The sequence below is a fragment of the Myotis yumanensis genome, unplaced genomic scaffold, assembly GCF_028538775.1.
Source record: "Myotis yumanensis isolate MYYU_CA2020_CCGP unplaced genomic scaffold, mMyoYum1.0.hap1 SCAF_15, whole genome shotgun sequence".
Classification (NCBI taxonomy): Eukaryota; Metazoa; Chordata; class Mammalia; order Chiroptera; family Vespertilionidae; genus Myotis; species Myotis yumanensis.
In genome coordinates, this window is record NW_027223766.1 from 3,841,030 (window position 1) to 3,869,008 (window position 27,979).

Genomic DNA, 27,979 nt, shown 5'->3' on the forward strand with positions numbered 1-27,979 from the left:
CACATAAAATATCCAAAAAACAACAAAAAAACCAAACAAACCAAAAAACCCACCCACCAACCAAAAACAAAAAAACACATAGTGTGGTGAAGGCCTAGGGAGGGGAGGCCTGGGGAGGGAGCAGGAGTGGGGTGGAGGGGGTCAATAGGGGAAAAAGGGGACACATGTAATACTTTCAACAATAAAGATAAATTTTAAAAAAAACAGAGTAAACTGTGAGAATTAATAAATGAATTTAGAAAATCTGTGAATATATTAATAAATATATCAGTGATGATCAATTAGAAAATGAATGTAAAAAATGGTGCCATTTACTGTTTCATCAGTACTATTTATAGTATATCTATAGCATATCTGAAATTATGTAGATAAATTTATATTAAATAAAATTATATATAATAACATATAAAATATGAGCTATATTATATACAGGTACATATATACATTTTATATATATAGTAGGTGTTCCAAATCAGTCTTCCCAGAATGTGCCACACCCTAGAATATAGATTATTTTGAGGTGAAGACAATTGAGGCCAAAAGATTCAAGAAGAGCTTTTTACCTTCCCTTTAACTGCCTAAAAGAAGTTAGAGAAAGGACCCGGTCCTGCAAGATCACTGTCAGCAGAGATACCTGCCAGGATTATGGGGTAGAAGGAGTGGGGGTGACTTGGTGGCGCTTGGACAACAGGGACTTCTTGATCCCATTGTCCGCATGGCGTGGCGAACGTTGTTTCCCCACCTCTGTGGGAGCTGCCTTCCTCCCCTTTGATGTCCAAGCCCTTCCTCTTCTCCTTGGTTCTGAATGGTAAATAAGCTGCAACTGCCTGCCTACCTGTGTGCCCTCATCTTCTTATAGATGCAAGTATGTACAAAATTAACGTCTTTTCTGTTAATCAGTCTTAAGTTAATTTTGTTATTAGCATTAGCCCCTCCAAGGAACCTGAAAGGGTAGAGAAAAATATTTCCTCCCCAACAATATCCTACATAATAAGAGCCTAGGTGGCGTCGCATGACGCTCTTGCATGATGTCGTCACAAGATGGCTGCCACAACATCATCACAAGATGGCCGCCACAAGATGGCAGTTGCGGGCAACCAGGCCTGCAGGGGAGGGCAGTTGGGGGCAACCAGGCCTGCAGGAGAGGGAAGCTGGGTGCGACCAGGCCGGCAGGAGAGGGCAGTTGGGGGCTATCAGGCCAGCAGGGGAGGGCAGTTGGGGCAACCAGGCCAGCAGGGGAGGGCAGTTGGGGGCTATCAGGCTGGTAGGGGGGCAGTAAGGTGTCAATCAGGCTGGCAGGGGAGTGGTTAGGGTGCAATCAGGCAGGCAGACAGGCAACTGGTTAGGAGCCAGCAATCCTGGATTATGAGAGGGATGTCCGACTGCTGGTTTAGGCCCGATTGGGCCTAAACCGTCAGTTGGACATCCCCCAAGGGGCACCAGATTGGAGAGGGTGCAGGACAACCTCCCCCCCGACCCAGTGCACGAATTTCGAACACTGGGCCTCTAGTAAGTATGCCACCTATTCTATGTCCAAACTGACATTTCCAGCCAATGAGGAGTGAATAGTTTCCTCCAAAAATAGAGCTGATTGGATATTCAGATGGAAATAAATGCATCTATTCAATAACATGCACTATATAAAATGTTTAATTTCAGAGGTATTAAAATAAAAAATAAATGGTTAAACAAACAAAATTCCCCCTAGAAGAAAACATAAAAGGATGTCTTCATGATCACAGAGTAGGTAAACATTTCTTCAACAGGACAGAAAAAGCACCAACCATAATGGACATGAGGGTTCCTGGGGACCTACAGCCACAGTCTCCTCACATCCAAAGACACCAAAGCCTAGGAAGCTAAATTCTTGTACCGGGTCCACACCTCCAGCAGCTGACCACCAGGAGAGGACTCCAGATTTCTGACTTCTTTTTCAGAAGGTGTAGAGAACATCGAACAGCAGGGTTAATGGGATGTGGAGTCCTTGACTCCCTTTGATTTTTACAGCACTTCATAAGGCCCGGGCAGCGTTTTAGGAACTTCACATACAACAATGCATTTAATTTTCACCACTTGATGATTATCTCCATTTTGCAGATAAGAAAACAGCATGCAGCAAAAAGTACAAAGCTAGGATTCTAACATAGGAAGCCTGAGTCAGAGCCTGCGCTCTTAACCACCAACTTTCACAAACTTTTCACAAAAATGTCAACTCTGTCTTTTCCACATTGTAGTATATGTTATATCATATGTGCAAATTTAAAAAAAAATATTTTATTGATTTTTAGAAAGAAGGGAAGGAAGAGGGAGAGAGAAACTTCAATGTGAAAGCAGAACAGTGATCAGCTGCCTCCTGTACACCATCCCTGGGGGTCAGGCCTGCAACCTAGCCATGTGCCCTGACCCAGAATCAAACCCATAACCTTTTGGTTTACAGGACGACACTCAACCAACTGAGCCACACAGTCCAGGGCTCATATGTGCATATTGTGATATCATGCTTTATCTTGTATTTGCAAATCCCATTTGCATGTTATTTTGTTTTACTCCACAATTAGGATGTTTTCCAAGGGAAGCCATCTCTTTTATTATTATAGATTCTTTTACTTTGACTTTGGTGGGGCTTTGTTTTTCTATGGGCCTTCAGCGCTTAGCACATTTTGGCAAGTATCTAACACATTTCCACACACAGGGTTAAAATAACAGATGTCCCTATTAGTACCGTTTCCTGAAATTGGTTCCCAAGTGACTTTTGAACACTTTGTCACAGGATTAAAGGTAACTTGAGGTGCTGTGTGTTATACAGCATCACGTCCAGCCTGTTCTAGCGCTGAGTTAGAGCAAGTTGGAGCTAATAAGGCCCTTCTGAAGGTTGCTGGGGAGCTTCCAGTGACGTGAAGAAATGGCTCAAGGACGTATGTGCCTCCTGCACTGCTAATTTAGGTTCCGCCACCGAGTCCAATAACCAATTTCAGAGGCGCCGAGGAAGCCCCAGGCTCTCATCACACATGGGGACATGCTTCTCCTTGGCTGACAGGCGTCATCCCCCGACTCACTCTATCATGGAAGTTTGCTAATTAGCATCTGTTGACAGCCTGGTGAGGGGCTCTGTTTAATCACGGGAAACCTGAGCTGTGTGCTGAGCTCGGAAGGCTTCCTTTCTGAGAACAGTGGGGAAAGGGTGACGATGGGAGGCAATGGGGCTCTCCAGCAGCCCCCAGAGAGGACACATGTGCTCTGGAGAGTAGAATTGCGGGTAATTTACAGTAAATTTGAAAAATATTGGAAGTTCAAAGACTTTTATCTTCATGAAAACATGATCGCTTTAACGCTATAGGATTCCTTCTCTGTACAATGGGATTAATGAAATCCATTATCTAGCTTTCATGAGGGATGTTGGAAAGATAATTTTAAAAATGTAATAGAGTGTGTACTGAATGTCTTTGAGAAGTTTCATAGCTGAAAATAATCTATAAATAAAAGCGTTATTACTAAAAATCAACGACATAAAATGGGGACAGATTTCTGTCAACCACAGAAAAGGGGACCTGAAAGGAACTTCTCCTGAATACCATGCCCGAAGTAGTTCTTTCCCGGCACCCAGTGGGGAGAAGTCAGAAATGCTGCTAAATGTCTACAGTCCACAGGACAGTCCCCAAAACAGTGGCCCCAAATTTCAGTCCTGCCGAGGGGGCAGGAAACACCGCCCTCAAGACCCCAACGCGACACAGCCCCCTGGGAACTGCAAGCCAGAGGCCCTCTTATTCACAGGTCATTATATTCCAACAGCAAAAATAAGTCAAGTAAAACATTCAGCAAATGGCTTGTAACCAACCCACTCGAGGTTTCTATTCTCCCTGCTCACAGGGTTTCAGGGGGGAGGGGTCGCCCAGCCCACCCGCACCTGGGTGTGCTCAGCGGGAGGGGCAGACAGGTGAGCCCGGCCTCACTCTCTTCACCTGGTGCTGCCCAGGTCCCCCAGCCACTGGCTGGGAGATGTCAGAACTCCCTGCAGCCTGCCCCTGGATGAACCCCTAGCCTCCGCCCACCCTTCTCCTCCTCAGCACGGTGGCTTCTTATGTGAGGGAGAAATCAATTTCTGTTCTAAGGGCTAGGTAAATGGCAGTTTCATCTGATACTGAGGATGTCTCTTCTGACCAATGCATTAGACGAGTTTGTCGATGAGAAAGAGCGGGTAAGCTGACGGTCTGCTTCAGTACAAACTCAACAGACAATGAGGACCACGTGTTCACGTTCACCCAGGGTCACTCTGGTTTGAGCCTGATGTCACGGCATAACTGTTAATAGCATCCCTTCGGACTCTCAGGCATATCCTGGCTTGGATGATAAAGTGCACAGTCACCCTACTGATATATTGATATGAAAAGAATCGCTGGCAAGAATAAAACGTGAAAGGGATTCTGGTCAGCGGGTGTGAGCGTGATATGCTGGGCCACCGTTTGTGGGCTGGGAGGTAAGTTCACTTTGGAGCTTCAGTTCCTGGCCAGCAAAGAGGCGTAAGTACCCACATCACTCACGTCTCAGCACGTGAGAGGCACAGAAGATAACAGTGCCCGAAAAAGCGTTGACAATGAAATGCTGAGCCGCCATCCAGCCATTAATAATAAACTATGAAAGGACAGCATTTTCAGGAATGGAGAGGGAGCCTTTCATGATAAAATCTTCCTTTAAACCCATATATCATCGACTATACCTTTGAATAAAATATGTCCATGTTAATATTTGATGCATATTACAGACTGGATTATACTTTTTAAAATCGGATCTGGCCTACTAAATGGTATCTCTGGGTGCTGGTGCGAGACTGAATGCCGAGTCGCCCCCAGGAGTCCATACGCCTTCACTTCAGAGCAATCCCAACTGTCCTTTCCCACTTTCCAGGGAATTTGGTCCGCGCCCCCTGCTCCTGCTGCCTCTGTCTTCATCTGGTTGCACTGGGCGGGCTGGGGAAGAAGTCTTTGGGGAAGCCCATCATTCCGCCCGCCTCCAGCCCTCCATCCCCTGCAGGTCCTGGGTCTGCTGTGGGAGCATCTGCACGCTGCTACCTGCTGAAGAGACTGGCAGAAACCAACACAGTCACTGCCCTCCAGCAACTTACTGAGCGGGAGAAGGAACGGGTACCAAGGACGGCACAGTAGACACAGAAACACATTTGAAAAGAAGATCCGTGCTGGAGTGGGAGGTAAAACATTCCAACAAGGCTTGAGGGGTCAAAGTAGGTTTCACTGAGTAACATTTGCTCTGAGATCTGAAGGCTGAATAGTCACGGCAGGGAGTGTGGCGTGAGGGAGGGAGGTGAGGGGGTGGGGAGCTGGGCAGAGAAGGGCATCTACACGGACGTGCAAAGGTCCTGGGAGGACATGGAGGTTCACTGAGGAGAAGGCCGAGCAGGGCTGAGACAGGAAGCAGCTCATGAGCAAGAAACAAATCATATGCAAAGAGCTGGCCACAGCAAGGGTTTTGGCCTTTTCACCAGAACTCTGAGGAATCATGGAAAGGCACAGGGGGTGACATGAGTGGACTGTATGTGGAAAGACTGCTCTGGATGCAAATGATGGCTGAGGTGCAAAACACACTCGAAAGCCATGGCTCCTCGGGCGCTGGATGCATGGTGCAGGCGCCCATTTCCTTCCCCTTTGCCCTCAGGCACATCGCCCCCCACACCCTTTTTCTGCCAATGTGCTGCCATTACTTCGTTCCTGAGCAGGACTAAGAGTATCCATCAGATTCCTTTAAAATTAGCCATCTGTTCAGCATGCTCCTTCCTTGTCCACATAGTGACATTAATGCGATTCTCTATCTCATGTGCTCTTTCTCTAAGCTAGACTTAGTTTAGAAATGACAGGGACCTGTGTACAGCTTTAATGTTTCAGGACCAGGGCAGGCCACCCCAATCCCGCAGAGGAAACTGACTACTTCGAATTAAAGTTACTTAATAAGCGGCCAGGGCCAGAGGGGCACCTCGACCCCCTGCCCCTGGGAGGCAGGAACCAGTCCCCTGTGAGGGTGCCCTGTTCAGGGCCGAGACACTGGTGCTGCTGAGGGACAGAGGGCCACGGCAGCTGAACCGCCTCCATACCCTGTTCGGATGTGTGGCCCGAGCCCTCCTTCTGTCTCCATTCCTGCCAGTGAGCAGCCGGCCTGACCTTCTTCCACCTGTAAAATCTTCAAAAATGTATTCTTTCTTCGCTTAAAATTTAGAGCTGCTTTGATCATTTCTCTGCCATCATTTATGATCTACTGTGTGCTTGTAGTAAATTGCTTTTTCTTCTGTTAACCTGGTCTTATGTCAGTTTTATCATTGGTCCAGCCACAGGGACTCGGGACGGGTAGAGGGGGAGCTCCCCTTTCCCACAGAGCAAGATTTGTTTTTATAGATATGGTATTTTCTAACATTAACAAAATGTAGAATCCAAATTCAATGATATATTAAGAGGCTACATCAGTATCTTACCTCTTTAAATTTAAATTTTTTTAAAAAATATATTTTATTGATATTTTACAGAGAGGAAGGGAGAGAGATAGAGAGTTAGAAACATCGATGAGAGAGAAACATCGACCAGCTGCCTCCTGCACATCTCTCACTGGGGATGTGCCCGCAACCCAGGTACATGCCCTTGATCGGAATCGAACCCGGGACCTTTCAGTCCGCAGGCCGACACTCTATCCACTGAGCTAAACCGGTTTCGGCTTTAAATTTAAATTTTATTAAATAACTAAAAGGCATTTTTGTAAGGAGCTTTACATTATAGAAAATATGCTTTAAAAATATTTTTTTCTGGTAGGAAAACCAAGATGGCGGCATAGGTAATCACCTACACTTTCTGCCTCTCACAACCACATCAAAATTACAACTAAGAGGCAGAACAACTGCCACCCAGAACCTCGGAGAATTCTGGCACCTGGATGTGCTGTTCTTTAAACTGGGAGGGAGATGCAAGCTCCTGCTTGCTCTGCACTCCAGTTCCAGGTGAGACTCTGGGGGACCAGACACATATGGGGAGAAAGTGAACTGTCTGGCATGGGGACAGGAACACGAGGGCAGCTTACTCTTAGAGGTGCTCCCAGCGACCATTGTTTCTGAAAGGATGCACAGGATGCAGAGGACCAGGGACTTCTCCGGTTCAGGGCAGCCATTGCTGTTTGCGCTGCCCTGGTGATTCCCAGAGACCCCACCCCACCCAATTTACTTTCAAACCCACTGAAGCTATGCACATCGGCTTTTGCATAGGAATGGCCTGTCCTTTCACCTAAAACAAACTGCAGCTATGTCAGAGAGCCCCAGAGATTCTAAAAGAAGACCCAATACCTGGCAGCAACAGCAGCCTTGCTTCACAGCTGGGACTCGTCTGGGCACTTCCAAACCGCATACAAAGAAGAGGAATCTGCAGATGTCTCTGTAGCTCCTGCTCAGTGGCTCCAGACAGTGGCTGACCTTGCACCTCCTTGGAGATCCAAGAGCCAGTGTGCCCAGTGGTCAGAGAGAGACCATAATGAATTACAACTCTTCACATCCATAAGAGACATTCTCAAGGGGCAGACTCAGTGAGCACCAAAGCCCCACTGAAGCAAGTCCTGCCCCATAATGGTGTTTCCAGCACAGCAGTTCTCCCATTGTAGACACAACTGGTCCTCACAGCCAATTGGTCTGGGGGTCAATTCTTTCCAGTGATACCAACAGCAATCAAGGGTTAACAACAATAAGACGGTGCAAACAGCCCACAAAGGGGTGCACCAAGAGCGTCCACCTCAGGTGACTGGGGAGACTGAGCCACTGGGTCCTATAGGACACCAACCACACAAAGCCACTCTATCAACTCAAGGAGACTTAGCAGCTACCTAGCACATAGAAACAAACACAGGGAAGCAGCCAAAATATGGAGACAAAGAAACAAGTCACAAATGAAAAAAATGGATGAAAGCAAAATACTGGATATAGAGTTCAAAACCATGGTTATAAGGTTACTCAAGAATCTTCTAGAAACCTCCAAGAAATTTAGTGAGACCCTCAAGGATATGAAAAAGGACCAATCAGAAATTAAGCATACACTGACTGAAATAAAGAATAATATACAGAGATCCAACAGCAGATGAGAGGATCCCAAGAATCAGGGCTAATATTTGAAATACAAAGAAGCATAAAACACCCAACCAGAAAAGCAAAAAGAAAAAAGAATTCAAAAATATGAAGATAGTGTAAGGAGCATCTGGGACAACTTCAAGCGTACCAACATCCGAATTATGGGGGTGCCAGAAGAAGAGAGAGAGCAAGATATTGAAAAGATATTTGAAGAAATAATGACAGAAAACTTCCCCTACCTGGTGAAAGAAATAGACTTCCAAGTCCAGGAAGCGCAGAGAACCTCAAACAAGAGGAATCTAAAGAGGACCACACCAAGACACATCATAATTAAAATGCCAATAGCAAAAGACAAAGCTAGAATCTTAAAAGCAGCAAGAGAAAAACAGTTAGTTACCTACAAGGGAGTACCCATATGACTGTCAGTTGATTTCTCAACAGAAACTATGCAGGCCAGAAGGGAGTGGCAAGAAATATACAAAGTGATGAATAGCAAGAACCTACAACCAAGTATACTCTACCCAGCAAAGCTATCATTCAGAATTGAAGGTCAGATAAAGAGCTTCACAGACAAAAAATAACTAAAGGAGTTCATCACCACCAAATCAGTACTATATGAAATGCTGAAGGGTATTCTCTAAGAAGAGGAAGAAAAAGGTAAAGATAAAAATTATGAACAACAGTGACAACAAATACATATCTATCAACAAGTGAATCTAAAAATCAAGTGAATAAAAAATATGAAGAACAGAATAAACTGGTGAATATAATAGAATCAGGGACATGGAAAGGGAGTGGACTGACAATTCTCGGGGGGAAGGGAGCATGGGGGGAGCAGGAAGAGATTGGACAAAAATCTTACACCTATGGATGAGGACAATGGTAGGGTAAGGGCATGGGGTAGGGTGGGAACAGGGTGGAGGGGAGCTATGGGGGGAAAAAGAGGAACAATTGTAATAGTCTGAACAATAAAGATTTATTTAAAAATATTTTTTTCCATTTCAGAAGAATTTCACAGTTATGTTCTGACTTTTTAATTCTGGTCCAATAACTTGGATCAAATGCAGCCCACTGTCCTTCTCCACATAAAGCTGAAGGACCCCCTTGCATATCAAAGGCAGGAAGCCAGTGGTACATTGATAAATTGGGATATCCCTTCTCCCTGTGGTGCAAAGGTTTGCTGCCAACGTATGAAAGCAGCTCAATTAACTGAAGGTGGGATGATACCCACAGGTGTGCCACTCCCTTTAGGGGTGCTGGAGGCTGGTCAGGAAGAGCCTCCCTGGCCCCACGGTGTGAGCACAGCCCACAATAAAGCCAGGAGAAATAATTGGCAAAGTCCCATCTCCTGAGCAGAGGAAATGGTAAGTCCGAAGCTGTGAGGTAGGAGTCTGGGAATGGTGGAGGTGCAGTGAGTTCACTAGCATCGCCAATGGTCCGAGAGGGCAGAGTGGACATTCAGATGGAAATGAGGGAGAGATGTGGTGGGTGGACCACTGAAGGTGTGGATGGAAGATAAGTCTTATTCTCGGTGAGATGGGAAGGTATTGGAGGGTTAGGAACACATTCTCACTGATGTTTCTCAAGGGACTTGTGACAAGAGTGAAAAGGGGCAGACCAGTCAGAGGCTTACTACTGTCCCTCTGAGGCACGGTGGTCAGTGCCAGGTGCCTATGGGTAGAGCTTTCAAAGGTGATTGGTTTTGGGACATACTCAGGGCAAGAAAGGTGATGATGAATTATATTTGGAGTGCCGGGGGGAAGAGAAGAGTCAGGGTTGATGCCTCGGTTATTGTTTGAAAAACTGGATAAATGAGGGTTCCATTTATTGGGATGGAGAGCAAGGGGGTGACACAGGTTGGGGTTCAGGAAATCAAGAGTTCGCACTGGGCATTTGAAGCTGAGATATTTGTAGCTATCTGAGACAAGATTTATAATCAGTTCCATATATGCATCTGGTCATAAGTTAGGGACTCACTGATGTATTCAATGTATTTTTTTCCTCATGTAAAAATAGGTTAATTTTTACTTTTTATCTATATATTAATTACAAAATATCTCCTAAATGTTTTCACTTTACTTCAGACTATATTCTCTTTTCTTTGAAAAAGCTATATATGGACATTAGGCATAATTCTGACCACTGCACATGATTCCTGACTTGATAAGAAAGAGTGGGTTCTATTCCTTTGTCAGTCCTGAGAACTCAACTCCTTTTGCTATTTTTCTATCCCTTCTTCCCAAAAAGTAAAAACAGAAAATGAGAAAAATACATGAGCCCCCTAACAACAAGTTGTATAAGTATTGGTTTAATCGGGTTCTATAAGTCTGACAAGTCCAGTGGCGGGAAGTGACCTCGAAGGGTCATCTGCTCATAATTTCCTCCTGGCAGGTCACTGGGCAGTCCCGCCCAGGCCCATAGCTTCTTGGTGAAAGGTCTGCGACAAGTCCCGCCCATGCTCCTGTGTGCCCACGTTCACCCCCCGGGGCATCGCCAGGGGCCTCCTCCTTTCAGAACCTCGGAGGTGTCACCTCCCTCAAGGAAACAGTCTCCTTAGCTCCCACGGACCTGGCTTTCTCCACCTTCATGTCATCTTCCTTACATCCCACCCACCCCCCCCTCCCCATCCCAAATGCATAAAACAATCCTGCAAAACTGTCCTTCTCCAGAGCATGTCAGTCTCGCTTCCCAGCAATAACGTCAGTTTGGCGCCAGGGAACTCTTACAAACACTCTCTGCAGGTTGGACATTCTTGCACCAGCCGGCACATGGAGCTATTTTATTGTTTTTGCATAACATAGTGTCTCCTGGCAGACAGACGGCGCTTCAAATCAGATCACCTGAAACCCACGGCCTATTTTCCATTTGCTGCCTCTGCTAGGCTTGGCGGAGGTAACAAGTATTACAAAGCAAACTCGATCCCAAGTTTAAAGACGTGTAAAGAAAATAAGACTCATATATCTAAAAACAATATGAGGACAAAGAAGAAACTACTGTAACTTTCAAATATATAAGCACCATAAGGGGTTAAACAAGGGCCAGGTGTTACCCCGTGCTGGCCTTACACACGAAGCCCACACCCAGGGCAGCGAGAGGTGATGCCAGCGAGGGGCATGCAGCTGGCCAGCACCTACCGAGGGGCTGGCCTGCAATGATCCTGGCGTTCTCTCCGGCCACCGCCGCTCTCGCGTGCCGCTCGCTCATGTACTGCACGAAAGCGTAACCTTTGTGAACTGAGCATCCAACGATCTTCCCATACTTGGAAAAAATGGCTTCAATGTCAACTTTCTTGACAATGGCTGTGTTCAGATTGCCAATGAAAACCCGGGAGTTGATGGACTTGGGGTCGTTCTTATTGGTGACGTTGCTGGTCTGTGTTTTGCCAGTCATGGTTGGGTCACCGTGTTTTAATCCTGAAACAAAAATGAAAACAAAAAACAATTAAAAGGTAAATAGTCAGATGGAGTGGTCATCACTGGCTTTGAGCAGTTTTTCAATAATGAACCAGGTGATCTCAAATCCCTAAATATGACTTTTTCTTGAGAAGAAAATTTAATAGGGTACACTGCATTGCACTGCAGAAACGCGGGAGAAAACTACTTGTTATCACTTAGCATAGAGTTAGAAATGAGCTCCTGATTTCTTTTTCTACAATTGAGCCCTGTATAATGATTAAGCCTTTGTATTTTTAAGTCCATCAATTTTTTAGAAACAAGTTTGAGGAAGAAGCCACCTTATTTTATCAACAACAAAAAAGTCCAACACAGCTATGATGGAATATAGGAACGTGACCTTCATTCATTGTTGAGAACATGCATTTTTATCTCTACATTTTTTATAACAGGTAGACATATTGTTTATTTCAGACTCAGAACCCTTCTATCGGAAACTAGTGATCCATGCCATTAAATGCTGCAGAAAAGGGAAAAAGGCGTTAAAAATAAAAAATTCAATAGAAAACTCAATATTAAGAAAACATAAAGAAATGAACCAGAATGGATTCTGTACATCCTCTTTAATTGAACCAATATCACATGTCAGTTCCCACCCCCAGGCCCTCAAAAAAAATTTGCCTGAGTAGCTAGTTTTCATCAATGATCAGCAAATTAGTGGACTGGGTATCTGTGTTGAAATTTCTCCTCTCAACCTCATTTTTAATTCATTTAACGAATGGCTCCTATGTTGCCTAAATACAGCTAGTCTTCCAAAAACTGTTTTGTGAGCCTGGCATAGTGTTTAATTGTGCGTAATTAAGCTCAATGAAACTTTTATTCCTAAGTACTCCAGCACTGCAGCATTGGTTTCCCAGGCTTTGCAAATTCATTCGTTCATTCATTCAGCAATGTTTATTAAGCACCTATTTTTAACTGCCAGATATTCCCTCCTAAAGTGCCTGTCAACTTAAATAAACCAATATAGTGAAGATGAAGTTCCACAAGGACACAGCCTCTGACATTGACAATCATTGCTGACCATTAGCTAATTGATACATTTTATCAGTGACAAATATATTTGTATCTGAAGAATCTCTTTTACAGTCTCACAGTTAGAAAAATAATTAAAGTGCCTCATTAAAAAAAATAATTTTAAATGACATTCCTCATTTGAGCATTAAAGTTTGGAAGTGTTAAGGGCATTCGAATTGGATCTGCTAGAAAACTTACTATTCACTGAAACCAGCCACCTCTGAGATCAGGAGCAACGGGGTAACATAAAAATGTTTCCAATTAGACTGCTCCTTATAGAGCTCCAGTGATTCAATTTTTACTAAATATTGGACCATCAACATTACATATGTCTCCTTATAATGAAGGAGAATGTCATAGTCATTCACATAACAATGAAGAGCATGACATCATTTAAGTAAGAACTCATTGCCGCCTTGCCTTGTTCTGGCTTAGCTACATTGAAGAGGTTTCTTTATGAGTGATTTGAGGCAGTCATGGTTAGGATGGAAAGGATAAAAAGCTGATCATTTGTTTAAAATTTTGTAATCTGAGCTATTGCATATCTTAAGACAAATGTTCTGAGAATCAACTGAAACAAGAAAAATCAAGATGCTTATATGTAATGTAACATTTAGCTTTGTCATATACCCTAGTACACTTTAATCACACTGAGGGAGCAAATTAGACTAAAAGGCCCATTTTTGGGCTCTGGATGGATTGATGGCTACCTGTCTTACCCCTCCAGGCCAACATCAGTAATATAATCCACAGAACTAAGATTTTGGGTTTGCTTTTATGTGATATTTTTGGAAATACTGTAGGGTATTTCCAAAAATATCACAATTTGTATGGCTAGCATTTAATTTCCTGGACAGGGATGAGTTGGTTAAGGTGCAAACACAAGAACTATTAGATTAGGTCCAATCCATGATCACAGAACCCTGTGTTCATCTTTGACAATGACCTGCATCAGATTTAATATGAGGGCACAGCTGTACTCTCAGTTCTTACTGTAAGGGTCACTGTACACAGGGGTCTGTGGGCCACATTCCTAGAGAGAAGAGAGCTGTGCAGAAAAGACACCAGAAACCATTTCAGCAGCCCCCGAATTGGTGCTGATGCCTGAGGTATAGGCAAGGGTGAACTGCTGAGGCTGACTACAGATACTGGAAAGCTGTGAGCTGACGGGTTCCGACCCACAGAGGCCAAGGACATTCAAGTTCCCACCAGCATCAGTGGCGAGTTCAAGTCGGTTCCAGGTGCACAAAGTTAGATGCTGAAGGGCCAGGCCTCGCTAAGGAGGATAAAGGTCCCTACAGTGAGAGGTACTCAGGGAGGCCCCTCACAAACCTCAAAAACAAGTCTCAAGATGGTCAAACTAAACCCGAGCAAAGCACAACTCTTAAGAAATTATAGCCCACATACTCAATAGCATAAAATGTAAAATCTTCAGCATCCAATCCAAAACTCCTAGAGACCCTAAGATTCAGAAAATTGACCCCAAACTAGGGGAGAAATTAAGATATAAATGAGAATCAGATGAAAATTATATTATCAAACGTACAAAAATGCACTTGATGGCTATTGTAAGTGATGAAACTCTTCCAAAGAATCAATTTGTGAATTTGAAGTTGTAGAAACAGAGAATAAAGATCCAAAATGTGTCATAGTGATAAAACATGGGAAAGAAATAATAAACAGCATCTGTAACCTATGTGACAAGGTCCAAGCCCTTTAATATACTTGCATGTGGAATATCAAAGGGCCAAAAGTATTTTTTTAAATGGCCCCAATTGGATAAAAATTATGATCTCACAGATCTCAGAATCTCATTGAACCCCAATGGGAATAGACAGAGAAAAGCCCAGCCAGACACATCATGACTAGACACCGTCGCCAGCCATCCAGAGGAAGAGCAGGAGCTCTCGGACATTGGGCAATGCCTGCATCCTAAGGAAGAAATGCAGACAGTGCGCAGGAAATGCTGCAACTACAGAACAAATGTCAAAGAAAAGTGAGTTATTCCGCAAAAACACAGCTAACCTAAACTTGTCTGTTTTTAAGTTAGATGTTTGAATGGAGCTCAGTTAGGAGTTCGTGGAAGCTGCCCTTTAATAAAAGGCACTGTAACCCAGGCTGCTCCACAAAACTTCCTGTAGTGATGGAGACATTCTACATCTACACCATCCAAAAGGAAGACCATGAGACCATTGACCTTGAGGACCTAGGGGTGGCTAGTGGTTCAGGTACTGAATTTTAATTTTACTTCATTAAAATTAAGGCAACATTTCACTGGGTTGTTCCACCCAAAAAGACCAATAGGGCTCTGGTCCTTTGAATCTAATGAACAAAATAAACTGACAAATAAAGTAGATCCAGAGGCATGGAAACACGGAACAGACTGAAGAACCTCAGAGGGAATGGGGGCAGGGTGGGTGGGAAGAGATTAACCAAAGAATTTATATGCATGTATGCATAATCCATGGACACAAACAATAGTGTGGTGAAGGCCTGGGCAGGGCAGAAACTGGGTGGAGGGGCACAATGGGGGAAATAAGGGGAACATCTGTAATACTCTCAACAATAAAGATAATTTATATATATAAATGATACATATTTATCATTTAGGAACCTCTAGTGTGAGACTTGGCTAGGCTGAGCAGAGCTCCTCCCATGTGAGAGCGCCCTGACCACTAGAGGGAAGCTCCTGCATTGAGCATCTGCCCCCTGGTGGTCAGTGTGTGTCATAGTGACCAGTCATTCCCAGTCCTTCTGCTGTTAGGGTCAATTTGCACTATATATATATAGTGGCCCGGTGCACAAAAATTTGTGCACTCAGGGGGTGCCTCAGCCCAGCCTGTGCCCTCCCACAGTCTGGGACCCCTTGGGGGATGACCACCGGCTGGCTTAGGCCAGCTTCCCAGGGGATTTGGCCTAAGCTGGCAGTAAGACATCCCTCGGGTAGCCTGGGAGCCCTCGGGGGATGTCCACTTGCCAGTGGGGAGCAGTCCTAAGCTGCAGTCGGAAATCCTTTGCAGGAGAGGCTCCCACCACCACTGCTGTGCTGGCAGCCATCAGCCTGGCTTGTGGCTGAGCAGAGCTCCCCCTGTGGGAGCACACTGACCACCAGGGGGCAGCTCCTGCATTGAGCGTCTTCCTCCTGGTGGTCAGTGTGTGTCATAATGACCAGTCATTCCCAGTTGTTCTGTTAGGGTCAATTTGCATATTACCCTTTTATTATATAGGATAGAGGCCTGGGGCATGGGTGGGGGCAAGCTGGTTTGCCATGAAGGGTGTCCTGGATCAGGGTGGGGGTCCCACTGGGGTGCGTGGCCAGCCTGGGTGAGGGGCTGATGGCTGTTTTCAGGCTGGCCAAGACCCCCAATGGGGACCCTCACCCCATGAGGGTGTGGCCAGCCTGGGTAAGGACTGATGGCTGTTTGCAAGCTGGCCACAGCCCCTTTAGGGTGGGGTCACTGCTGGGGTGCCTGGCCAGCCTGGGTGAGGGGCTGAGGGCAGTTTGCATGCTGGTCACAGCCCCTTCAGTGTGGGGATCCCCCCTAGGGTGCCTGGCCAGCCTGGGTGAGGAGATGAGGGTCATTTTCAGGCTGGTGGGTGAATGAAGCTTCCAGCCTCTTTTTTTTTCTTTTTTTTTTTTATTCTGGGATTTATTTACCTTCTATAGACGTCACTGGAGCTGAGAGCCGGCTCCAGCTCTGAGGCTGTGGCTGGCTGAAAGCAGGTATCTGGGTCAGCCAGGCTGGTGGTAATAGCAGAGGTCAGCCAGGCTGGTGGTAATAGCAGAAACAGCCAATTCCCTTGTATTCAGAGAAAAATGAATTTGTGTTGGGAGCTTCCCAGGCATAGCTCCAAAGTCATTATTATTTAAAAATGTAATAAAAGTGATTCTAGTTTCCTTTGTTAAATGCACTTGGTTACATCTACAGATTCTATTTTAATATGTTGGGGTACTACAACAGTATGTGGCCAATGTTTATTAAAAATGTAATGGTTGATTAAAAAGAAATTAAAAAGAGCATATTAGAATTATTGCCTTTCTGCAGCCTTTCTGTTTCAAAATTCAGTTACTACAACTATAAATAACATGCAGAGCAAAGGTGGAAGTTCTAACACATAAAGTTCTTGAAAATATATGAATCAAATCATTCTTTATACTTTTATAGAACTATGCACCTCAGACACTGAATATAGGGTTGCAATAACGGCACCAACAACCTAAAAACTAAATTTCCATTTTCTTTTTAAATTAACTAACTCATTTGTATGTAAAAAATGTAAAGGTATAAAATAATTTGCTATAAATAAGGACCCACTGATAATAAAGCGACATGATAAATTTTACAGAAAATTGATTAATATGAGTGATTTTAGAAAGAAAAATGATTTAAAATACCACTTCATAGGATGTAGAGAGATTTAAAAATTAGAGAAATGATAGTATTTTATTCAATAGCTCCAGGTAGAACATAAATGTGAAATAAAATTAGTTAAGCAACAGAAAAATAAAATTACTATATAAAAAGATGAGTATCATTCATTTTGTAAAGCAAACAATGCTAGCTAAAATGTCTTAAAAGTAGTGGTTAATAGAATCATTAGCTACAAAGAAATAAGTGTTTTCTACCTGAAGATTAAGATTACATCTTTGAAGAGCAAAAGTACATCAATATAAATTCATAGGTATAGACAATGGAACAACTATGGTGACAAAATGTTAATGATTTTTTATTGATTATTATAAACATAAAATTGAAAATCAATGGATATTGGTCAGTCAACATTTCAAACTTAATTAAGAATTTGAGTTATTAATCAACTTTTGTGTTAAAATCACTTTGAAAAAAATGTAAATTAGTAAATGAAATTTTATAAATAAGGAGTAATGACGTGTTAAAACATCTCTTGGGAAATGTTTAACAATGGGCTGCAGATCCAATCGCTATTTGGCAAAGGGTTATGGTCTCCAAGGGACTGCCACCTGGGTTTGTGAGGGTCAGACACATCCATGTGGAAATTGTGACCAATTTGGAAGACACTGCTACAGTCTAAGCTTCAAGAGTAAAGAAGGAAACAAATAATCAGCAAATCCTTTCTTTGTTCACGCATTAGTCAACTCAGGTTGTTATAAAAAAACTAGAGGCCACATGCACAAAAATTCATGCACTTGGGGGGGGCCCTCAGCCTGGCCTGCCCTTTCTCATAGTCCAGGAGCCCTCAGGGGATGTCCTACTGAAGGCTTAGGCCCGCTCCCTGTCTGGCCTCCCTCTGTGAGAGGCAACCAGCAGATTAGGGGAAGGCGCTGCCCTCATCACCCCACTGCTGCTGCTGCCACTGCTGGCAGCTGCAGCTGCTGAGCCCTGGGCCTCACGGCCACCATGCTGCCTGAGCCCCAGCCCTTGCAGCGGCCGAGCCACTGTGGCTTTGTCCGGAAGACATCTGGTCTAATTAGCATATTGCCCTTTGATTAGTTTAGACTAGAGGCCCATTGAATGAAAAGATTCATGCAATAGGCGTTTCTTCCCCTGGCTGCCGGCACCGGTTTTCCTCCAGCACCTGGGACCCAGGCCTTCGCTCCGGCTTCAGCAGAGAAGTCAAGCCTCTTCAGCCTTCAGTCGACTTCAGTCGTCTTCAGTTTTCAGTTGTCTTCAGTCATCTTCAGTCTTCGCTCCGCACCTGCATATGCAAACTAACCGCCATCTTTGTTGTGTTAATTTGCATACTCATCCTGATTGGCTGGTGGGTGTAATGGAGTGACACCAATTTGCATGTTTCTCTTTTATTAGTGTAGATATGCCAGCCTGAGTGACTTCAACAGTGACAGTTACTTCTCAAAGTCCTGGAGGCTGGACATCCACCATTGAGGTGCCACCCAATAGAGATCCTGGGAAAGTTTTCTTCCGGCTTGCAGATGGCCTCCTTCTCATTGTGTCCTTCAGGCATTATCAGGAGAGAGAAAGACAGAGCCCGGGCCTCTCTTCCTTTCTTATAAGGACACTGATGTCATCCTGGGAGCATCCCCCATGACCTCAGCTAACCCCAATTACTTCCCAGAGACCCCTCTCCAAATGAAACTACATTGGGAGTTAGCGATTCAACATATACACTTAGAGGGGACATAACGTGGTCCACAAGCCCAGATCATCCTCATGGGCTTGGAGTTTTGGGGCATGAAACGATCTTCCTCTGAACCCTTAGACGCTGGGACTGATCTGATATCTATTCATCTGGATCCTGTAACCATTGACTGTTCAATCACTAAGTTCAATTCAAAAGGTTTAAAAATGACATTGTTTCAAATAAGGAATAACAATCAACTTTAATATAAAAACAAGAAGATTCTAAGAGATCAAAACATATGGTGGTAAAACTCAAAAGAGAACTTCATGGGTTGATCTTAAAGTATACTCATAGAATGTGAGCAAACTGATATAATCCTAGGAAACTTACTGCATTTGAAATTCTTAAAATTTCTATTCTTAAATTTGCAAAATAGAACAGTGAGTAAAAATAGAACAGTGAGTCACAGGCGTTGTCCTAAGATGCCGACTGTAATTATGCTTCCAAGATAACTTTCCACTGGTCAACATGACTCAGAAGAAGATTGTTCTGAGCTATACAGAGAAGTCAAATCAACAAAAATAGACTCTTCCTACTAGACGTGGGAAGATCGGTTAATCAGGTTAGTTCCCACTTGTGTCTTGGGAAATGGAACAATTAAGGCATGTGCTTCCTCTGAGGCACTGGAGACACTGTGGTTGGTGCTATCAGGGCTTGGGCTCCAAGGACGGACACAATCCTGTGGTGCTGACTGCACTGGGACTGTCACTTAGCAGAGGCCCTGGACAACAGAGCACCGTTACCTTTGGCTGTGACTGGCCAGGTACACCCTGCAGATACAAAACCTATTGGGAGAGATCCCTTCTTGGGCTGGGACCAGCATCAGAATGCAGCAGGAACCAGTAGTCTGTGCCACCTCATCCTTCATCACCTGATGCTGTATATATATATATATATATATATATATATATATATATATATATATATAATTTTTTACTTTATTATTGATTTCAAAGCACAAGGGAGAGGGAGAGAGAGAACCATTGATCAGCTGCCTCCTGTATGCCCCACACTGGGAATTGAGCCTGCAACCCAGGCATGTGCCCTGACTGGGAAATGAACTGTGACCTCCTGGTTCATAGGTCAACGCTCAACCACTGAGCCATGCTGGTCAGGCTGATCTTTCTGTTTTTAATGCCTGTTGTAAACATCACTAAAAGGAGCTCCATTTAGGATATTTGAATTTTAAAAGGCAGTCTATAAATTATTAAAATGATCTCAAAAGTAGTTCTGCAACTTTATATTTAACAAGCATGGAGCACTTATCCTGCCTGCCATTAATTTAAGTGCTTATTAAATATTCATTCACTTACAGTAGTAAGAAGAGAGTTCCTCTTTTTTCCTTAATTTCCTCTGGGATCGGGACTATTTACAGAAATGTGTTCCAAGTCACTTACAGAAGACAGCACCCCTATAGTGCCCTGGGATCTTCACTGACAAACTGCCATGTGACCCTGAAGGGAGCAGACACAAGCTGCTAGACCAGCGGTTCTCAACCTGTGGGTCGAGACTCCTTTGGGGGTCGAACGACCCTTTCACAGGGGTCACCTAAGACCATCGGAAAACACATATATAATTACATATTGTTTTGTGATTAATCACTATGCTTTAATTATGTTCAATTTGTAACAATGAAAATACATCCTGCATATCAGATATTTACATTACAATTCATAACAGTAGCAAAATTACAGTTATGAAGTAGCAACGAAAATAATTTTGTGGTTGGGGGTCACCACAACATGAGGAACTATATTAAAGGGTTGCGGCATTAGGAAGGTTGAGAACCACTGTGCTAGACCTTGGTTCTATGAAGAGCGGGTGTCCTGAGAACGCCTGAGACTGTGCTGGTCATTTCCCTCAGAGATTATAAGATCCATCCACTGACCAGCTCCAACTCGTTTCTCTGAAATCCTATAACATGGAGCAGAAAGCATCTAACTTTGCATTCGTCTCCTCTGTGAGACACACAATGATAGTGGAACCAGCAGTTCATGTTAATGCAGTTTGATAAGGTGACAGGAGAGTCAGAGCACAGTCATCGCCACACTCCCTTCTTTTTTCCGTCACAGGTACCAGTGGTGCTTACTATACTGTTTAGGCTGAAAGCGATGGCTGCTGAAGTAAAACCCTGACGTAGGAATCATTTCTGTTCCATAAAGACATTTCATTTGGGGGGAAGGGAGAGGAGGTAAAACTGTAATTGCATTAGGAAACCACAATTACATTGTTTAATTTGGTCTTTTAGATCTTCCATAAAGTACACCACAACTCATCTCTTGTCAAATAGGTACAGAGACAATGCATTCAAGCCACAGCTTCAGTTTCAGCTGTCGTGTGAGTAGGACAGCCCAGGCCTCCTGGGCCCTGCCAGCTCTTCCCAGAAACGTGGTCTACTCCCAGAGTGCTACGGCATGAGGGAATTTTGAGGTCTATATTTTTTCTGTCAACTTTCCCATCCCTCATAAAGAATGTGCTAAACAAATGTAAACATTTTAAAAATGTATCTTTATTGTTGAAAGTATTACAGATGTCCCCCTCGCCCCATCGACCCCGGCCCCTGCCTGCCCTCCCAGGCCCTCAGCCCACTGTGGCCAGGACACTCCCTCTAACTGAGGCCCTGAGGCCGGCCCGGGGGAGCGCACAGAGGATTCTCCGCTGTATTCACCCATGGCTTCCAGGGAACTCACCCTGGCTCCACATGCCTCTACTGAATAAAACACTTGTCCCCAAAGTTAAACGCTCAGGTCGCTTAGAGCTAAACTGCAGAGGCAAAGCTGTGGTGCCTACAGGGAAGTCCTCTCACTCCCAGTGAAGGGTCCCCTCCACTCTGGTCTTCTTCCAACTGTCAGTCAGGGCTGTTCCCCAGTAGGGCCATTTGGACCACTGAGTGGTTTCAGGAGGCTTCCAAGGTGTCTGCAGAGAGGAGCAGCCTTCAGGCATTATCTGCGCGGCTTTGAGAAGCCTGGCCCTACAGTCAAAGGTCTAAAACCTGGGAGGCATGTCCTCTCCTACAATATAAGTAAGTGCCCCTTGGTGGGTGCAGTGCTGAATGGCTTGTCACTCACTGGGATGTCTAAGGTTGCATTGAGTAGCTATAAAAATGACATAGTGAGCCCTAACCTGTTTGGCTCAGTGGATAGAGCATCAGCCTGCGGACTCAAGGGTCCCAGGTTCGATTCCGGTCAAGGGCATGTACCTTGGTTGTAGACACATCCCCAGTAGGGTGTGTGCAGGAAGCAGCTGATTGATGTTTCTCTCTCATTGATGTTTCTAACTCTCTATCCCTCTCCCTTCCTCTCTGTAAAAAATCAATAAAATATAGTTTTTAAAAATGACATAGTGAAAATGCCTATTGTATGTCTGGATCCGATAAAAGTCCTATTTGCCAATTCCTCAAGCTCCACCCATGAAGGAAGATGCATGCTATAAAGGACCATGTCTGCAATCCATGTATTGCTAACAACAGACTCAGAACATAGCTTCCTTTTGGTGGAACGTATCCTATCTCTGTTGACACAATAGGCTATGATGATATCCAAGACTTCCTAATTCTCCCCTCCCCTTTGCTATGGGCAGCAGAATCTCCACAAAAGATGAGAAAACCCAGACAACGGAGAAATGTCAAGTTATGGGTGCCCCTTTCTGAGTAAGAGCAATGTGTTTATTATTAATGCTTACCCTTAAGTTAAGTTTTGTTAAGATCTTACCCCAGAAATAACAGTAAGGACAGGGTTGACTATAGGTGTGAGATAACAATGCCACTCAAGTGTGTGAATTCACTAGGCACCTGTGGCCTCCACAGACGTGGCCCTAGGCCAGCGATGGCGAACCCATGACATGGGTGTCAGAGGTGACACGCGAACTCATTTTTTTGGTTGATTTTTCTTTGTTAAATGGCATTTAAATATATAAAATAAATATCAAAAATATAAGTCTTTGTTTTACTATGGTTGCAAAGATCAAAAAGTTTCTATATGTGACACGGAACCAGAGTTAAGTTAGGGTTTTTCAAAATGCTGACACGCCGAGCTCAAAAGGTTCGCCATCACTGCCCTAGGCCTTCACAGTGGCACCTCCGGCAGGACCCGGCCGACTTGGGGAGGAAGCTCCCGTGGTTTCCAGAGTGCTGTCCTTCCATTAGACCCAAGGGTCCCGCCTCGGCTCTGCCCGTTTCTAGGCCAGTCACTGAGCAGCTGCTTACGCTCTCTGATACTCGGTTTCCTATCTGCACTTTCAGATACTAACAGAAATTACTCATATGTGACTGTTAAGAGGCTTAAATGAGATGCAGCAATGCACTAACCTCTGTATTTGGCACAGGAACTGTCAGTGGAGCTATTACTCGGGATACACGGAGAGGTTAGAAGTGCTGCCCTCCGCTGTTCTTCGGGGAAGATTATAGTTATCTCCTTGCAGGTACATTGAGATGATCCAAGGGTCTCAGGCAATTCTCCGCTAATCTGATAGCCTCTCTGGGGCTGGATCTGGACACTGATTTCCGCTGTTATAGCAGGTCCTTCCCAGAGCGCTTTTGCAGGGCTCCCTGGAGTGGGGCACAGCTTCTGTAATGCTGTGTCGGAGGTCTTTGTCACGGAAGTCAGCAGGATTCTTGTGAACCAATCCAGAGAGGCTTTAATGAACAGGTGTCAGGTCACAGCCATGGCTGATACTTATCCTGTACCCATGAGCGACTGGGATTCTCCAGGCATGTTGCCTTTGATTTCTGACCCAGGCCTTGAGCGTCACTGGCGTGTACGTTGTAAGGACGCCGTGGTACAGGGCCAGGTGTCTGACTTGCCACGTGCACTCTCAGAAGTGACCTTCACGCTTTATGCTTCTTCTCTGAGTCTTGATTTTGCAAGCAGAGGCTGCAATGTCATTGGGCCTGTGGGAGGGGGAGGAGCTAAGTCACCTGCTCTGCACATTCACTCACTCAAGGACAGTGGTGGCCGGGCTCCTTGTGAACATTTGTGTTATAAATGTCTCTTACCGATCTGACTCACTAGTACAAATGATGCTGAGATCATTGCTACGGATCATGAGGGGTGTGTGGGGTGGCACCCAGGAAGGGGAGATGCCAGAGGTCGGCCAATCGATGCAGGAGCTGTATTCATTCAGGAACCCGAGGATGGCTCCTTGCTGGGACAGAGCATATTCACGTGGTAAACTGCCCAGGCCCTGGTTGAAATGGTTTATAACTTACAAATGTCTGCACTGACCCACCTTGCAGGATGAAGCCAGAACAGATCTGGGTCTCTCAGAGTGACATGAAACCTTCATGGAGCCAGAGGGACTGTCCCTGCAGCCACGCCAGGGTCCAGTTGGACGTGCTGCTGGGGACTTGGTCACAGGGCTGCTCGCACCCGAAAGAACAGGGTGGTGTTGAGTGCCCTGGTCAGCAGCCTGTCTTGAAGTTAAAGTTCTTTATCCTTTCTTCCCATTAAAGAGACTCTTACCCTTCACTTGGTTTACTGACATCACTCTTTCAATAGGGTTGTCACTGCAGGGTTTCAAAATGAACGTCACGTGTAACCTCACAGAGCATGTTATTATTTAACATGCTTGAAAGGGCAGTGCTGAGCTAGCCCATGGCACTCCAAACATGGGCAACACAATAGCCTCTCCAGGCTAGAGCTTCATTTCCCATGTCTGAATCCTGGTCAATGAGTTATGTACAACATGGCAAGCAGGGTAAACTGCATTTCCATTCAAATTTTATAGATCATTTCAGGAAACATTTAGGAACAAAGTGAGCTCTGTACGGCCTATATCCCTCCTTTCAGACTTCTCTTATTTGCATTATTTTTCTAAGTTAAATGCAGAGATAACACTTATTATACCTTCTATGTATGCATGTATGTAGTATACATTGTTTTTGTCTCTCATCACAATTTACCCCCTCTATGCCCTCTTTCACCTCCATGCCCTCCCACCAGATTTTTTATTGATTTTTTTAGAGAGAGAGAAAGGCAGAAGAAGAGAGAGCATCATCAATGTGAGAGGGAAAAATCAATTGGCTGCCCCCTGCATGACCCCTATTGGGGATCCAGTCAGCAACCAAGGCCTGTGCCCTGACCAGGAATCAAACCAATGACTTCTTGATGCATGGGTCCATGTTCAACCAACTGAGCCATACCAGCCAGGGTTGTAATATATGTTTTAGTTCCTCATATAGTAATTCAGCTCAGGGTTTTGAACAAATTAGGTGCTTAACTCATTCTAATGAATCCATTTATTTGTTGTAACCATTAAAAAACGAATGACTAGATAAATCGATTCTAGCAATCTTTTTAGCTCTCATCAATAATACTATTTGAATTAAATATATACATCTATATCAACACTAACCCCCCAACTCCCCCAAAAGGCAAACTGCAACTAAATTGTTTATAATCTATATATATAAAAGCCTAATATGCAAAGTCTCCCCTTGGGAGTTTGACCAACTGGGAGTTCAATTGCTCTCTATGACATGCACTGACCACCATGGGGCGGCGCGGAATGAAGGGAGGCCCCAGCCGGCAGTCGGCAGCCACTAGGGACCCTACTGTGCATGAATTTCATGCACTGGGCCTCTAGTTTTGAAATAATACAAGACACTGTGCATTGGTAAATCCATTGCTTTCAAGGATGGTAGGATGAATTTTGCTGGGAGTCAAAGTTTCTGACAGAAGCAGAAATTCCGTGGGAGGGGAAGACCTTTTTGATTTGCTAGCATTTGCAATAGGTTCTGCCATGGCTCATGGGCAAAAATACATGTTTCCCTGTTGTGTCAATAAAATTTATATATATATATATTTATATATATATATATTATATAATAAAAGGCTAATATGCAAATTGACCGAATGGCAGAATGACTGGTCGCTATGATGTGCGCTGACCACCAGGGGGCAAATGCTCAATGCAGGAGCTGCCCCCTGGTGGTCAGTGTGCTCCTACGGGGGGGAACGCCTCTCAGCCAGAAGCCAGGCTCATGGCTGATGAGCACAGTGGCAGTGGTGGGAGCCTCTCCTGCCACCATGGTAGTGCTAGGGACCCCTTGCGGGATGTCTGCCTGACGGTTTAGGCTGGGGAGCAGCCTAAGCTGGCAGGCGGACATCCCCTGAGGGGTCCCAGACTGCAAGAGGGCACAGGCCGGGTTGAGGGAATCCCCCTCCCCCAGTGCACAAATGTCGTGCACTGGGCCTCTAGTAAATATATAAATATATATAATAAATATAAATAATAAATGTAATTTAAAATTGTATATAAATATAACAACATCTTATATATAAACATATATATAATTTGACTGTTTATCTATACTAATAAAAGGGTAATATGCTAATTAGACTGAACATCTTCCGGATGTCCTTCCGAACAAAACCACGGTGGCAGGGGCCAAGGCAGAGACGGTTAGGGGCAATCAGGCTGGCAGGGGAGCAGTTAGGGGGTGATCAGGCCAGTAGGCAGAGGCGGTTAGGGGTGATCAGGCAGGCAGGCAGGCGAGCAGTTTGAAACTGCAGTCCCAGATTAGAGAGGGTGCAGGCCGGGGTGAGGGACCCCCCTCCCCATGCACGAATTTTGTGTATCGGGCCTCTAGCATATAAATATATTATTTGAATATTTATATACAAATATATATTATTTGAATATTTGAATGCTGGTAGCTATGATGCACACTGACCCAGACCATGCTATAGGTGTTCTGACAGCCCCGAATCTTGTTCACCCACACCCAGACCCTGACAGGAGGGAGGCAGGAGCCCCATTCCTCACGGAATTGGCTGTTGGTCAGCTTGCCGTTCACACCCTGACAACCCCGAATCCCGTTCACCCGCACTCCAGACCCTGATAGCAGGGAGGCAAGAGCCCCATTCCTCTCGGAATCAGCCATCTATCAGTCATTGTTTGTATCAATGTTTCTATATTATGTTTTTGTTGTTTTTATATCATGTCTTTGTTATTGTTATATCATGTTGTTATTGTTTATTTATTAACAAACTTATATAATACTTTCATATATATTTTACAAATTTTCTTTAATCTCGGACACTTCTATTATAGAGAAAGGGTGAATAACGATATTAAAATATTTCTTCTAATTAATTCCCTTTCAATGTGCATGAATTCGTGCACCAGGCCACTAGTGTATATATAAAATTTGTCCTCTACATGCAAAGAAAGGGATCACTGTCCTTCCCTGGCATGACCAATCATCTAAATCAAAGAGAAGAGCCTATGTAAATTAACTCCATATGTAAATTAACTCCATATGTAAATTAACTCCATATGTAAATTAAATAGGTTAACTCACAGAGACTATCATACTTATGGAAAGGGCAGAAGCACCATTTTAAGAAGCAGAGAGAGGTAAGAAATACTGTTGGCTGCTGTTGTTAAAGGTTCAATTTTCAACCTCTCACAATCTCTGTGAACAGTGTTGAAAAGAATATATGCTCAGCACAGCATTAAGGACAGGCTACTCCATATTTGGAATGGATCTCATTATTTTAAAATGGTGTATAAAAACACTTCTCTCTAAGAAAACATTTTAGCACCCGCAGTGCACAACAGATTCAGATAAAAAGAAGAGCTATTAAAAAAAAAATGGGCAGGAGTGTTTCGCTCCATTTATAATAAAAAAGCTAGTATTTTACTAAAGTATACTTAGAAATAATACCTCTCACTATGGAGCTATTGTTTAGTGAGTAGCTGTGGAGTTTATTCGGTGAAATAAAACTGAGTATTGCGTAGGGTCATAAACACAAACAGTAATGACCTCAACAGTGCAAAGACTTGTACAGAAAATCTTAGGTTGTTGCAACTACCGAAGTAGGCTTTATAGGCTGAAGCATCCGGAAGCCAGAATGAATTTTGAAAGAGTGTTAACATGTTCTTACCCGCTGTTTATTCTGCTGGCATTGATTATAGTGTTATCTGATTATCTCTAAGTTTCCATAAAACACTTTACATATAACCGCCGCTTTAAGGAGGCCATCTGCCAGAACTCTCAGCCTTTCCAAGGACTTCCTCCTCTATCCTAACACCAGCACCTACACTGTTCTTCCCAGGGAAGCCCACACCTGTAGACCACGCCTGTAGGCCACACCTGTTGCCCCCACCTGTAGCCCCCACCTGTAGCCTACACCTGTAGCCCACATCTGTAGCCCACATCTGTAGCCTACACCTGTAGCCCACATCTGTAGCCAACACTTGTAGCCCACACCTGTAGCCCACACTTGTAGCCCCCACCTGTAGCCCACACTTGTAGCTCACACCTGTAGTCTACTATCCACACCCAATA

General features: G+C 44.3%; 1 protein-coding gene across 6 annotated transcripts in view; it reads right to left on the reverse strand.

Annotated features, from left to right (window-relative positions):
* The window catches only part of RALYL (RALY RNA binding protein like), a 560,777-nt gene that overhangs the window by 261,185 nt on the left and 271,613 nt on the right, over nt 1-27,979 (reverse strand). For all 6 annotated transcript variants that reach the window (XM_070392021.1, XM_070392019.1, XM_070392020.1 and 3 more), the window contains one exon: nt 11,236-11,514. In XM_070392021.1, coding sequence (XP_070248122.1) covers nt 11,236-11,491 — 256 coding nt within the window. In that variant the 5' untranslated portion in view covers nt 11,492-11,514. The remainder of the gene's footprint in view (nt 1-11,235; nt 11,515-27,979) is intronic.